The sequence below is a fragment of the Lampris incognitus genome, chromosome 2 (genome assembly GCF_029633865.1).
Source record: "Lampris incognitus isolate fLamInc1 chromosome 2, fLamInc1.hap2, whole genome shotgun sequence".
NCBI lineage: Eukaryota > Metazoa > Chordata > Actinopteri > Lampriformes > Lampridae > Lampris > Lampris incognitus.
In genome coordinates, this window is record NC_079212.1 from 47,160,419 (window position 1) to 47,175,539 (window position 15,121).

At 47.0% G+C, this 15,121-nt stretch overlaps 1 protein-coding gene across 1 annotated transcript; it reads right to left on the reverse strand.

Moving 5' to 3' along the window:
• Positions 1-817: 817 nt before the first annotated feature.
• On the reverse strand, positions 818-8,151 carry krt8 (keratin 8). The gene is made up of 8 exons (XM_056274868.1): positions 7,578-8,151; positions 5,496-5,704; positions 4,221-4,281; positions 3,977-4,072; positions 3,275-3,439; positions 2,964-3,089; positions 2,272-2,536; positions 818-1,688 (listed from the first exon to the last, which is right to left on the reverse strand). The coding sequence occupies exons 1-8, from the start codon at positions 8,001-8,003 to the stop codon at positions 1,456-1,458; spliced, it is 1,581 nt and encodes a 526-aa protein (XP_056130843.1). The 5' UTR covers positions 8,004-8,151; the 3' UTR covers positions 818-1,455.
• Positions 8,152-15,121: the final 6,970 nt, after the last annotated feature.

Consider the following 15,121-nt stretch of genomic DNA (forward strand, 5'->3'; position numbering starts at 1 on the left):
TTTATATTCATTCAAGTTATTTTACGTATTTACTCATATTTTGTGTTTTGGGCGTAAAGCTGTCACAAAAGCACTTTGTGTTTTTAAAAGTGTTGTATAAACAAAATGTTACTATTTGTTAATTCATGTTTTGGAGAGTTTGAAGTAGATTATATTTCATTAAGAGCGCAACTGTCAACATTGGGCTATTGTCTTCAGCCACTTCAGTCCAGTAGAACAGAGACGTTTCTGTTTCCTTGTATTGCACTTGTTTATCAAGTCAGATAAAGGAAGAAATTCAACTTGGCTTAAAGTTTCTGACAGTAATTTATAATGACTTATAGTGTTCATAAGTGGGACCATTATGAGTGATTTCTCCAGGAATTAAAGTGACAAGATAAAACTGCACGCGTTCATTCCTGGCCTGATGAATCCAAACTGCAACATGTCGTCCTCTTCTATTTCTCCCTCGCTTTGTTTCATGTCCACCTGGCACAAACAGCACGGGGCCTCCCATTTGTCCCAGTCCAAAACGCCAAGTGGCGTGTGACTTATTTTGTCACCACGTTTGTTCAGCAGCATCCCTCTGTACACCAGCACTGTTACACAATAATACGCCACTCAGCGGTGGATGATGGAATCAAGACGAAGGTACTTCTGTCAGGATCAAGGCCAACGTTCTTCCCTTCTCCGGCAAATGGAGCACGACCTCATTCACTTCTCCAGTCTTGACCCCATCTTTCTCTTCCCTACTTTCATTCCTTTGTTAATGTCTTTCTTCCTGCCTTCGGTACCTCATTGATTTACACACAAAGAAAACCAGACTACAGAAGGAGAGTAAGGTTTCAGTAAACACATTGTATTTGGTTTGGTAGCAAAAACAGCACCTCAGGACAACAGTATGATGGGCAGCCTCCTAAGGGGTCGAACAATTACAGTTTCAGAGCACACACAGGGAAGACATGCACTACCTACTGTAGAAAACACTTTCAAGACATTAGTTGACCAAAAATACTGAAGCACTGTTTACATTCACATTCCGTTAACAACAGCACGGTGACCATTCTGTGCAACCTCTCCTGAAGTCAGCAGCCCTTCTGGTAGAGAGCTGCGTTGATTTGGAGGGAATCGTTTTTCTCTTTACTTTATTTTCACTTTTTTGCTATTGTGGGCATTGGATAACTCACTTGTGTCTTGGGGGACAACTTCAAACAACTTGTTTTAATACAAACAAACATTCAGACTTCAGGCATACAAAATATGAGTGACAAAAATAGATTCTTTGGTCCCTTTCAAATCTTTAGTAGAGTTATGCTCTATCGGAGAGTGGCTGGCAAGTATTTGCTTCAGACTCGTTTTTTTTTTTTTTTTTACAAAAAAGTTGGGGTGTGAATTGTGAGTATAAAACTACTGGACAGAGACAGACGATGATCGTTGCAGACAGGCAGCAAAAAAAAAAACCCTCAGCTAAACCGTTCAGTCTTCGACGATTTCGGAGGACTCGGACACAACTTTGCCGTCCTTGGTCTCGATCATCTTGATGACGACGTTTTTCTTGCTCTGGCTGCTGAAGCTGCCGCCGCCATAGCCGCCGGCACTTCCGGCACTGAAACCACCATATCCGCCGCCATAGTTGCTGCTGAAGCCACTGGAGTAGCCGCTGGAGTAGCTGCTCTTTACGCTCTCCATGGGGAAGCCGCTGTAGCTTGCTGTTAAGTAAAAGGGAGGTGACATGTTTAAATGAAAAGGTTTGTTCTGATGGAGGCAGAATGGTCCAGCCAAATCATCACTTGGTAGAACAAAATCAAGATGGCAGACGGTTTACGTGGCAAAATCTCCATAGTAATTTCCCATTAGATAGAACACGTACGAGCTTTGTAACAGTAACTTACCAGAGCTATGTTGCTTATAAAATGACTGGTCGGCTGGACCACTCTATTGACAAGTTAACGGTCAATTTTGGACAGTTAGCATCTTATTAGCAATAGGTTCCTCGTGAGTGAGTAACTGAATGAGGTTTGGGACAGTGACACATCCACCATCTTGTAACTATACCAAATGTTAATACAAAATGAGGCCAGACTGTCACACTGGGACACTCTATTGAAAACACATGACAAAATTTAATTTAATTGTGACCCCCGCCCCACCCCCAAAAAATAGCTCTGTGTATCTCCATACAATGCCTATTACACTTGGGAGTATGAGAAACCATGTCAGAATGGACCTTTCTCTATGACTGCACTAAATGTTTGACACTAACAAGAACACTCCACAGAATCCTCTACTTACTGCTCTGTTGAGAGATGTTGATGGCCTTGATGCCATTTGCCAGTCTGTCCTCCTCTCCCTCCAGCAGCTTCCTGTAGGTGGCGATCTCAATGTCCAAGGCCAGCTTGACGTTCATCAGGTCCTGGTACTCTCTGATCTGGCGGGTCATGTCCTGCTTGGCTCTCTGGAGGGCGTCCTCCAGATCCTTGATGCGACCCTTGGCGTCCCTGACGGCCATCTCCCCGCGCTCCTCGGCCTCGGCGATCTGGGCCTCCATGTTGGCACGCTGATAGAAGGGACAGAAAGCTAAGTCCAAATTCCCGATCATGTGACGGTGAACATTTGGGCCTACTGGGTGAACAATGTTAGACGCAAACCGTGCTACATGATTTTTTTTTCCCAACCTGAAATGTTGTTGAGTATTTACAGTGAAACACTAACAGAACCAGTAGTACTGGTTTCATGTGTTTTATGTCCCTCTTGTTGTATTGCTACAAACATTCATATTCATATTTCCTCCTACTTTTCACGCATAGCTGTATCCTTGCTAACTTTCCCCACAGGGGTCCAGTTAACTTTCGTCTTATCTAATCTATCATGGCAAGCACAGCAATATTCACCGTAACAACCACCTGTTCAAAATATAACCTATTAGCTGCAAGAGTTTGATGAGTTGGATAATATTGTTGTTTTTATTGTTTTGCTTTTCTTACCTGTCCCTTGACGCCGTCGATCTCTGATGTCAGTCTCTGGATCATGCGGTTCAGGTCTTGGATCTCTGTCTTGCTGGCCCTCAGGTCATCTCCGTATCTGGTGGCAGATGTCTGCATCTCCTCATACTGCATAAACAGCAGGACAACAAGAGGTGAACCTTACACGTGAACCGGTTCCTTTCCTTTTTTTCCGATACTGAATATTAGGAGTCAGAAAAGAGCCGCCATATTATCCCACAACATATACCACACATTTCACCATTCCAAACTGTAAACGCATAAAACAATTTTTTTAAAAAAAGGTTGCTCACCTTGGTCTTGTACCACGTCTCGGCCTCGGCACGGCTGCGGTTGGCGATGTCCTCATACTGAGCGCGCACCTCAGCCACGATGGCGTCCATGTCCAGGTTGCGGCTGTTGTCCATCTCCACAATGACGGAGGTATCCTTGATCTGGCTCTGAAGCTCCCGCAGTTCCTGAAGAGACCAAATAAAGGAGCGGGACAAAGACACAGGAAGAGCGACGGAGATTAGACACACGGTGGGGAGAACCTTTAAAGCGGCTCCGGCAGCGACCCAACTTTAGAGCAGCAAACCAGCAAGTGAGCTTCTAGAAGCAGCACAGATGTTAAGCAGATGCTGAGACAATGAGAAGAAGAAGAAGAAATGGAACAATCAATTCCAAAAAGATACCACAATTATAACCACGCTACGGCGTAACAAGTAGACGGCTACCTACATAAATCACGAGGGGACGCGATGGCACATCTGCTCACAGTCACAGCGATAAGCGGCAAACTTGATGATGTGCTTCGCATTTTACATCATGTTTGCCCTGTAACTCGTAGGGGTTGTTCTTTCTGAGTAACGTTTAGGGAATGGAACAACGGGCTGATATTAATTAAAGGCTTGTGAAACCCAAGAGTTTGTCTGAACCCATGAGAAAGAAAAAAAAAAGCCAAGTAACCCCAAAAATGTAGGGGCAAGTAAATGATATCCAGTTAAATGCCGTACCTCCTCGTAGATCTGCCTGAGGAAGTTGATCTCATCTGTCAGGCTCTCCAGCTTGGCCTCCAGCTCGACCTTGTTCATGTAGGCCTCGTCCACATCCTGCAAAACACAACGTGAGACGGGTGGACTAGGAAAGCTGGAGAGATTACTTATCCGATGACGCATGATATACAATGCGGATGGGAAATGACGTCAAAAAACTTGTGGGCGGCTAAACGGAAAGTTTCAAAAGGTGCTGCGGGCTGACCTTCTTGATGAGCACAAAGTCGTTCTCACACTCGGTGCGCCTGTTGATTTCATCCTCATACCTGAGAAGGAAAAAAAAATATATATATACATTATCACCCGCTATATTTCAACCACCCACCCAGAACTTGTACACTGCTAGACAATGCAGGAACAATGTTGTTGAGAGTTAGTATGCAAAGCGAACACTAGGAGGCGTAAGTAGTCCGTCCCTTGCTCTCTAGCTCCTCAGGGGACATTTTCATTACACTTCAGCAGTTGACTCAAGGACAAAGCACTAGAGTCGTTCCTGATATTCTTCTCCTGGGGCTCATATCCCTTCAGCTGTTGTTCCACGTTCACCCTTAAGAACCAGCCGATAGGCGTGGCACCGTCGTGTGTGTCTGTGGGACTGCACATGTGCACCACTGCAGGCGATCGTGCCCGTCCGTGTGCTTGGGTGTGAACAGATTTACTGACAAGCATCCAACTCGGTCATGTTAATGACTTTCACCTCCAGTCATGTGTAGCGTAATGGCTTTTTAACTGAGAACATGCCTGTTCGATGCCGTTGCTCCCTAGAGATGAAATGAGGTAACACACATGTAGGGAGTAGCCCACATGCAGACTACACGGCTCGTCCTGGACCGACTGACCGAACTTCTTCTGATCCTTTACTCTTACTAAAGTGCACAGTATGTAGACTAAAAAGTTTAGATTAACATTTGAACGCATCTCGACGAATCTAACACAGAACAGGTGTCCCCAATTACCTTTTACTGGACCCCATGTGTGGAGATCCTGAAACTTTTATTGGACCCCATGTGGGGAGATCCTGGAACTCAACACTCGGGCAAAGGCTCGGTATTCGAAGCTCGCGAGTCCGTGTTCTGGCTACCGTTTTATTTCCCGGTTCCTCTTTCCAGGCCCGTTTGCTTTTAAAGTGGTTTTGCAAGGCGTGTCCATCCGAACCACCCTTTCCTCCTCCGACGTCCTCCGACGCTTTAGCCCTCTTTTCCACCTCTACCAGTCCACATACATACTTCACCTTCTTGCAGTGGTCATAAACATCTCCAACGGTTCTACCTCAATGCATTCACCTCCCACAATCATATAATCCTGATCTTCATGCTGGCCTTTATAGGGGAAACGAATACTCAGAATATGGACTTTTTTGGGCCCTGCACATCGTAAACTAGGGTGCTACGCTGCCCTAAACACTGTTTAGTGCATGCTAACCCCTCTCAGCAGACACGTTTGAACCTAAATGACGAATTTGTCGCCTTCCACCACTCACTTGTTCTTGAAGTCCTCCACCAGGCCCTGCATGTTGTGAAGGTCAGCCTCCAGCTTCATCTTGTCGTTGCCCAGGCTGTCCAGCTGCCGGCGCAGGTTGGCGATGTAGGCCTCGAACATGCCGTCGATGTTGGAGCGGGTGGTGGTCTGACCCTGCAGCAGGTTCCACTTGGTCTCCAGCATCTTGTTCTGCTGCTCCAGGAAGCGCACCTGGTTGTAGAAAAAGAGGATAGAAAAGCCAAACAACAGATTAACGGGGTGGTTATTACACGTATTTAAGACAAATGGATGATGTAATCGGTGTAGTCATGCCCTCATTTGCTGTCTTACGTCGTGCAGCGTGGTGATTCCCGGCCATCGTTTAAAACCCTCCGACCATCTCAAAACAACAATAACTGCAGCCTGAGCTCCTCTGACGTAATACAGAGACCTCCATTCAAACAGCCAGGCTTCGCATGCCCGGTATTCAGAACCGGCACCGTCTGTTGTTCTAATCTATGTTCTCATCTATGTGGATGTATGTCTGCTGGCAGCCTTTTCCAGACGGGCTGTGTTTTTCCAAAGGAAGGCCTGACGTCCATGCATCCTGACAGGAGGTGTGTGTGTGTGTGTGTGTGTGTGTGTGTGTGTGTGAGGGTGGAAAAAGCTGGTGATAGAGGAATAGCGGTAGTTAACCACTTCTCCTGCACCTCTTCCTGTTTTTTTTTTAGATGAAGAAGTGGGGGGGGGGGTCACATTTGCAGCAAAACTCTCCGCAGCGCACAAACACACACACACACACACACACAGATAAAGGGGGAGACAATGGGGAGAGAAAGCTAGGGTACATTTTGGACGGGAAGAGGGTAAACATTCGATTGCGGCAAAGGTGCGATAAGGGAAGAAGAGGAGGAGGAGGAGGAGGAGGCGGGCGGGGCGGGGCGGGGGGCATATTTGTGGGGAGTAATAATGGGGTGTGAAAAAAGATGTGTGCCCGTCAGTCGGGGAACCTTGGTCAGCCACCACATTCCAGTTCCCAGGTGAGGTCTGGAAGTATTCTAGGCCGGGGGGGGGAGCTCCACACCCCTCTTAACCCCCCTCTGCAGATGACGCGACACCAAACGACCAGTTTTCCCCAGCCCAAATAAAGGTGAAGGACTTAGATGTGACGAGTGAAAGAGGCTGCGAGGCTCGTGTGCCCGGGGCGCTACTGACATTGGCCGGAACCTGAAACCGGTTGGCCTTTTTAAATATTAACCCAGCGCCGAGGCCACGGAGGACACACGCGCACCTTTGTGTGTGTATAAACAATTTATAAAAAAAGTACGAAAATGACGTCACTGAATGCCGGGGCTCCTAAAAGTCATCGGACAGAAACCGCTTCGCCTGTTGCGTAAATACCAAATGCGATTATGGTCAACTGGCTAGCGGGGTGTGTGCGCGTGCGTGTGTGTGCCACACCCCAGTTGAGGGCAGGCCCATTCCCAAGGTAACTCATATCACTAAACCCTGACACACCCTTCTTTCTCTCGGCCCCCCCCCCACCCTCCCCCCCATCTCCCCTCTCAAACTTTCTCTTCTATGCACACTTGATTTTCATTACCGAGAAAAGGACTGCCAGAACCCATTCCACACGAGCCGAGCCCAGCCAGGCACGAGACACGTTCCCCTCTGGTTGTGTGTTTTTTTGGGGGGGGGGGGTTGGCTGAGGGCAACGACAACTTTCTCTACACAGCCGCAGCGAGCGCATCAGCGCCACGGCACATGTGGCGAACATATGGAGCGCTTCTATGAGCGGTTATAAACTGTCATGTAACAATATCACAGTGAGCTGGGCAGCTGCAGCGTAGCTACAGAGGCAGATTATCCCCCCCCCCGCATCCCCATTTCCTCCCCCTTTCTACAAGTACGGAGTCAAGGGGAAGTTCCCTGCCAGCTTTGAATGGCGTAGTTAGGCATATGGGATGCTCTCTCTCTCCCTCCCTCCCCCCTCTCTCAATTCAATTCAATTCAATGTGCTAGCTCTCTCTCTCTCTCTCTCCCTCGCTCTCTCTCTCGGTCAGGGAATCCCCCCCACCCCGTTTTAACTAACTGTACAACCAACCTTGTCAATAAACGAAGCGAATCGGTTGTTGAGGCTCTTGATCTGCTCCTTTTCCTGGGTGCGCACCACCTGGATGTTGGGGTCGATGTCCAGATTCAGGGGGGCCAGCAGGCTCTTGTTCACGGTCACGGCGGTGATGGGGGTCACTAATCCGCTGCCAAAGCCCATGCCCATGCCCATGCCCGCACCCGCACCCATGCTGGAGCCCAGGCCGTAGCCGCCTCCGTAGGCAGAGCTGCTGCTGATGTAGCTCCCACCACCGATGCCTCCTCCCAAGCCCCTGTTGGCTCCCCCGTAGGAGCTGCGGGCGCTGTAGCTGTGACGGCTGGCGCTGGGTCCGGTGTAGGACATGCTGCTGAAGCTCCTGGGAGCTGTTCCTGAGGAGGAGGATTTGACAGTGTAGCTGGTGACCCTCTTAGTAGACATGTTGGCAGATTTGCAGGGTAACTTTTTTTTTTGGAGTTTGGCTGAGTTCGGGGGAGATCGGACCACCGGTTGAGTAGGCTAGGTAGGTCGAACGGCAGCTGGTGCGGCGTCGGCTGGCCGGAGGAGAGAGCGCAGAGTGGATAGACAGAGCAGAGGTTAGAGGAGTGCTTTAAACCGGCTGCCCGCTGGGGGCGGAGTCTCCGGGGAGCCGGGATTGGCTGGAAGCGAGGGGGAAGGGAAGGAGGCGGGGCTGTAACTCAACACCTCTGCTCTTCCATGACACATTGTCCAGCAATCCTGAAGCATTACCTGACGTTTTACACTTTCTTTCTGTCTTTTTGGTTTCTCTCTTTCTTTGGTTTCTCTCTTTCTGGGTTTCTCTCTCTCTTTTTGTCCCCGTCTCATCGTCTTTCTCTTTCGTTCCCTCAGCCGTTCGCTACCTCCCCCAAACTGAACGTTCCCGTCAGGAGTTCTTTCATTAGCTTTTACGGTAATGAGCTGTTGTGTCTTCCCACTGTGCCACTGATTCATATGATCCCGCAGCCCTGCGCGCGTGAACCGCGTGCGCGCGCGCGCGCCGGCGCCGGCGCGGCAGATAACCTGCTGGAATGCGGGCCGCGGTAACCGCTTGCAGAGCGACACCAGTTTGCTTTGAATCAGCTGTTATAATCTAATAAAGCCTCTCATCAAGGCCTCCCTCTGTTTCACTGTGTCTGTTTGGCCTTTTTTCTCTCTCTCCATTCAATCAACCCATTTCAATGAATGCTAACTAGAGTAAGATAAACATGCTCTTTACCCGGTTATTTTCTTGCCCGGTGCGGGATTGGATAGGGGGTGTACTGCACCACAAGGCGATATCACTAACCGCTCGGCTAAAGGGTCAGACCCGTTAGCTAGGGGCTAACGTGTCTTATTAGTAGTTTACAGTCGTCACCCTCCCCGGAAGCGCGCCCTCGCGCTTTGTTATTCCCGCGCTCCGAAGAGACTTCTGAGGATCTGCACACTTTCGGATCCCACCGCTGCCACCAATGTAACCGGTTATTTTCTTGCCCGGTGCGGGATTCGATATGGGGTGTAATGCACCACAAGGCGACATCACTAACCGCTCGGCTAAAGGGTCAGACCCGTTAGCTAGGGGCTAACGTGTCTTATTAGTAGTTTACACCTTAGCTCTTTTTTAGACTTTTTTTTTTTCCCCAGAAAAATCTTTTTTAGTCCCACAGATTTCTTTAGCTCGGTGCAAATCCACTTTTAGGATTTAGACCCTTTGACGGTTCAGGTGGCTAAAAAAAAAAGAAGGAAATCTTAGTTGATTGACGTGTCTCATTAAACTCCAGGGCCGTTCGACTTGCCGTGGATGCACCAAACAGGATTAGATGTAGTTTCTCCCAGCATGACCACAGATACAGGGCACATACAGCATGCGGGCGACTCTTCAATTTGGGGCACTTTTGGCTTTTGGAATTTTGAAAAAAAAAGAGAGAAAGGAAAATACATTTCTTTAAAATCTTTTTTTCTTTTTCCAAAGCTCTATGAAGTGATCTGGAAGAGCTACCTTAGCACAGCTCTGATCGCCCTGCAAAATAAGTTTGACGTTATGACGGCGTTTTCCAAGTTGCAACAGCAGGATGTGATGTAATGACACGTGACGGTTTGCTGAGAAAGTTGGCCGAGTCTTGGACTTGCTAAGCTAACATGTTAGCTAGCATGCAGTATACAATGAATGTACGTGAATAAAGTTACATTTCTTATGTCTGAACTAAGATACTCAGTTAGTAACTCGTTTGTTAATGAGGCCTACTAAACATCCTCTCAGATCGGGACATATAAACCTTCACGTTACATTTGTGGACGTGAAAACAGTCATGCTTCTGCCATGACCGCTCACGCGCCTCCGGCACTTCTCGTTTCCATGGCAACCACATGTTGTTTGAAAAAACATTGCTGCTCTAAAATGTTCGGTGTGATGGTAATGACAGGTGTATGACTGACAGCGATATTTAACTATAAAAAATGTGAAAATTGCACACATATAAACCATATGAATTTGAAATATGTCTTTTTTAAACTATTATGCACACACTATGCTATCTAAGTTGCAGCAACATCACGAGGGGAAATTCTGTTGACTGGGGACTAAACTACTTCTGATTCTGCAAATAACTTGACAATCGTAATGACCTGCTCAGTGCAAGTTGGATTTCTTTGTTACTTTGGTGTGGTAAAACACAACTGTCTGCAAAACTCTGCAGGCTTCCGCATGCACCCCAAACACCCGAGATGCAGTTTATTGTAGTTTGCATGCTGGCAAAGCACCCGGTCTTGACCAGAAGGCAGCTCTGTGTCCTATGGAAATGTCACACGTATGTTTGCAAGCCTGGTCGTCACTATATCTCTGCCCAATGGGAGGTGCGTTTGGTTAACATAAAGTTTGCATAAGAGTTTTAATAACAATGAAGGCAGCTGTCAAAATGTGTGTTTGTTTTGGTGTGGGTGTGTGTGGTTGTGTGTCTGCGTGACCTGCTTTGCTACTCTAAAAGACAAAGCTGCTGTAACGCCCCTCTCGGAGGCATCATTATTGTCCATGAGCACCGTTCCAGCCTCCAGAAACAAGTGATCAGTTCACTTATCGATACATTATATTGGCAATATGCACCCTTCCATAATCCAGCCGTGGTAAGAGAGTTATATGTGATAATTACTCCGTGTTCTACCGTTCCAGCACAGGATGCAGGTCCAACCCCTCACTCTCCTTCCACCAATAACTCCCCTCCATCCCCATCCTCCCTCGTTCACTACCCCCCCCCCCCCGCTCCCTGATCCCTGCCCGGGATGAGTCACAAGTCCTGGCACTACCACCTCCACATCCCACCACACTCCAGCCATTCCCCGCCATCTTCCTCTACCCTTCTTTCTTTCCCTGCCAGCAGATCCCTTGGGCTCATCATCGTCATGGAAACGTACAGAAATAGGAGTCAACGCCCCCCCCCCCATCCCCCGGACTGGACACAAACCAAACCAAAGTGTGTTTCTTGTCCTGCTGCAATGCCCAGGACAACATCCTGGCGGATTTATTCTCATCCCGAGACAGTTTGCGCGCTACCGAGGGGCCACGATGACGTATAACCGTGAGTGAACCTGAACGCCAGCTACACTGAAGAGTTGGTAGCATTTTGCAGGGGGCAATATTTAATTAATAAATTAACACCACAGGTAAAAGGAATGCTGATTTGTTTTATCAATAGCTGTTTCCTTTCCCCCCCCCACAACATTTTTGCCAATTTTAGATAAGATCCCTTTTATTTGGGCATAAAAGGGTGCTGCTGAGTCAGTCGGGTAATCCCCACCGAAGTGAGCAAGAATAAATCTCGGCTCATTTTTACTTCAATTGTTTTCAAGTGATTCAACCCAGAAGTACGGAGCACATGACTTGTCCACCCATGACTCACAGCACTATGCCAAGCCTGATGATGCCCCACAATCAGGCCAACTTTTAATTTATACATATATATATAGTATAATTTATTAAATATATAATATATAAATTTATATTTATATATTATATGTAAAATATATAATTATGATAAATATAAATTTAAAATATAAGAAAATAATATAATGAAATATAATATAATTTATTAAATGTAATAAAATATGATAAAAGAAAAATATATATAATGTATGTTATATATGAAATATACAATATATAAATGTATATTATGTATATAAATATATATAATATAATATATAAATACAAATATAAAATATATATGAATTTAAAACATAATAAAATAATATAATATAATATAGCATAATTTATTAAATATATTAACATATAATAAAATAAAAGTAGATAACATATAAATTTATGTTTATATGTTTATATTTATATATTATTTAATTCATTTATTTATTTAACCAGGAGGATCCCGTTGAGATTACAAACCTCTTTTTCGAGGGAGACCTGGCCAAGATAGGCCAAGTCCCCCTTGAAAGATAGATAGATAAATATATATATTATATAAAATTGTAAATATAAATATTTTATATATTTATATATATATATATATATTAATATAAATATTAAAATGTTACAGCACTCTGCTGTCAAAAGACCCATCTGGAAACCACATCGTACATTATAAACTTGTCCTGAAGATATCCTTCACTGTGTGTTGTATAATGTTTGGTTGTTGTGTTATCTACTGTGCACTGTGAGGATAGATGGCACGGCTGACTGCTTAAAGTCATGAGTCGTCATTATTCTGTGTGGATGAGATAGATGTCCATCCATTATCTTAACCGCTTATCCTGCTCTCAGGAGCCTATCCCAGAAGTCATTGGGCAGCAGGTGGGGGAGACACCCTGGACAGGCCGCCAGGCCATCACAGGACCGGCCGGGCGACACACACACACACACACACACACACACACACACACACACACACACACACACACACACACAGCTAGAGACAATTTAGTACGGCTGATTCGCCTGACCTACATGTCTTTGAACTGTGGGAGAACATGCAAACTCCATGCACAGGATGACCCGGGATAACCCACCAAGGTTGGACTACCCTGGGACTCGAACCCAGGACCTTCTTGCTGTGCGGCAACCGTGCTAACCACTGCGCCACCGTGCCGCTCTGAGATAGATGTATCAGTTAAATATAACCCATTATTAACAGTTCACCAGCCTGGTGTAAATACTGTCGTCAACAAAAATACAGCAGCAGCAGCACACAGGAGACTGAAGCTCCTCCCTTGTGTCGTCACAAGACAACAAAGTTGTTGGTCCTGTAGTGGTCAAACAGGCTGCATATTTGCACTACTCACCTGAGCAACATCACAGTAATTACTGTATACACAACCATGACATCATTCTGTCTGTCATCTCATATTGTTGAATCTTCCACAGTGTTTCTGTCTGTCTCGCTTCCTCTCCCTCTCCCTCTCCCTCCCTCTCCCTCTCTCTTTGTATTTTGTAGTATATTATGATGAAGAGTGCAAGCAGGGAGTAACGTTTAACAGCTTCCCTCTCTCTTTTTCTTTCTGCATTCTGCGTCTCCCCGTCCATCAGCCTAATGGAAGGCTGCCATCACAGTATCAACAGCTACTGTGAAGGCAGTGCATGAGTGCACGAGTCAGGTCATCCGTGGACATATACATGCTTGCATGCGGATATGTGCTCATAGCCTTTCCTGCTATGACTAAGAGGAGTAATCTTCAAGTATTTTCTGTACTAGCACAGGGTTCCCCAATTAATTTTCTCCAACAGCCAGATCCTGTTAGCATGCCAAGCCAAGGGCCAAAAGATCCGGGGATTTTTTTTTCCATTGCGCCAGCAGCAGTTGCTTTATGTGCAGATGTTGTTATTGCTGCTATTACGAGGAAAATTATTCATCCATCCATCCATTATCCAGACCGCTTATCCTTACCCGGGGTCACAGGGATGCTGGAGCCTAAATTGGGCAGCAGGCAGGGAGACGGACGGGCCGCCAGGCCATCATAAGGCCCCCCCAACACACACACACACACACACACACACACACACACACACACACACACACACATTCACACACACACACACACACACACACACACACACACACACACACACACACACACACACACACACACACATTCACACCTAGGGACAATTTAGTACGGCCGAGTCATCTGACCTACAGGTCTTTGGACTGTGGGAGGAAACCAGAGCACCTGGAGGAAACCCACGCAGACACGGGGAGAACATGCAAACTCCACACAGAGGACGACCCGGTCCAACCCCCCAAGTGTGCACTACCCCGGGGTTCAAATCCAGGACCTTCTTGCGGTGAGGCGACAGCGCTAACCACTGGGCCACCGTGCCGCCCCATGGTGACCTCGGGCCTATATTATCATGTGGTGGCAAGCCGGAGGCACTGGTCAACACGTGCATTGGAGAGTCTGTTTCTTTCCTGGTTCTTGATCAGGTTCCTTGAGCAAACAACGACTCGCATATGTACGTGGAGGGGAAATTGTGAGTTGGAGCACTGCAATAGCTCTCTTCTTTTTTTTCTAATCGAGCTTGGGGAACATCGTTGATCCAAAAGTCACTCACCCCAACGTCCTTGTGTTGTGCTTTGGGCAAATCAGATGTTCCCATCCCCAAGACCTCCATCTGAAGAGTTGCCTCATCTATGGAAGGTACCAGCCTTTTGGCCTCTGCAGTCCACTAGCCGTCAGCCAAAACAGAGAACAGCTGTCTCAGGAGGAGGAGGAGGAGGAGGGTGTCACCTGAGAGTTTAGGGGAGTTTTCAAATCGTTCCTTGGAGTGTTCTACCGGGCTCATTGTGAAATCCTTCATCGCCGGATCCTCCTGCAGACGTGGAAAGGACAAAGTTCTCCCGTGAAGGTCTCTCTCCAAAAGGTTCAGCTTTGACCAGAAAACTTCAACCACCGCGTACATGTCTGCAACAGTGTGGATCTTGCCTTGCAATTCCAGATTAAGTTGATTTAGATGAGACAAGATGTCACACGGAAAGAACAACACACGCCATCACCTTATTGTCACTCAGAAACCCCTGAAAAATGACACAAGCTCATGGTGCAGGTCACACACCCTCTCCAACACACGGCCTCCGCTCACTCAGCCAGCAATCATCATTATGCGGGGCGGCGGGGTTCAGGAGGTAGAGCGGGTCATCTAGTAATCGGAAGGTCGCCGGTTCGAGCCCCGGCTCCTCCGGAGAGCATGTTGAAGAGTCATTGAGCGAGACACTGAACCCCCTAACTGCTCCTGATGAGCAGGTTGGCACCGCGCATGGCAGCCAGCACCACCAGTGTGTGAAGGCGAGGCCTCCGTTGCAAAGTGCTTTGAGTGGTCGGTGGACTAGAAGAGCGCCATATCAATGCAGTCCATGCAGCAAAAGATCCTCGTGTTCCTCTGACCTTTCCTCCAGCGATGCTCTGAAAAGGTGATGTTGCAGACTACGAAATGTACCAGTCTCGTGACAGTATCCATCGCCTCTCATCTCCCCACATAGTTTAGCGCACAACATCGATTGGCGAATGATGCAATGAAATGCTAAGCATGCCGGGTTAACAGCAGCAAGCCTGCCTACCAAGGCCTT

What these genes read in the sequence shown, in the direction of transcription:
- krt8 (XM_056274868.1), bottom strand. Translation starts at nt 8,003, where the DNA reads ATGTCTACTAAGAGGGTCACCAGCTACACTGTCAAATCCTCCTCCTCA. An exon ending in AGACGTGGTACAAGACCAAG is followed by an intron (nt 3,090 to 3,274) that starts GTGAGCAACCTT and finishes CTGTTTATGCAG; the next exon opens with TATGAGGAGATGCAGACATC. An exon ending in TCGACGGCGTCAAGGGACAG is followed by an intron (nt 2,537 to 2,963) that starts GTAAGAAAAGCA and finishes CCCTTCTATCAG; the next exon opens with CGTGCCAACATGGAGGCCCA.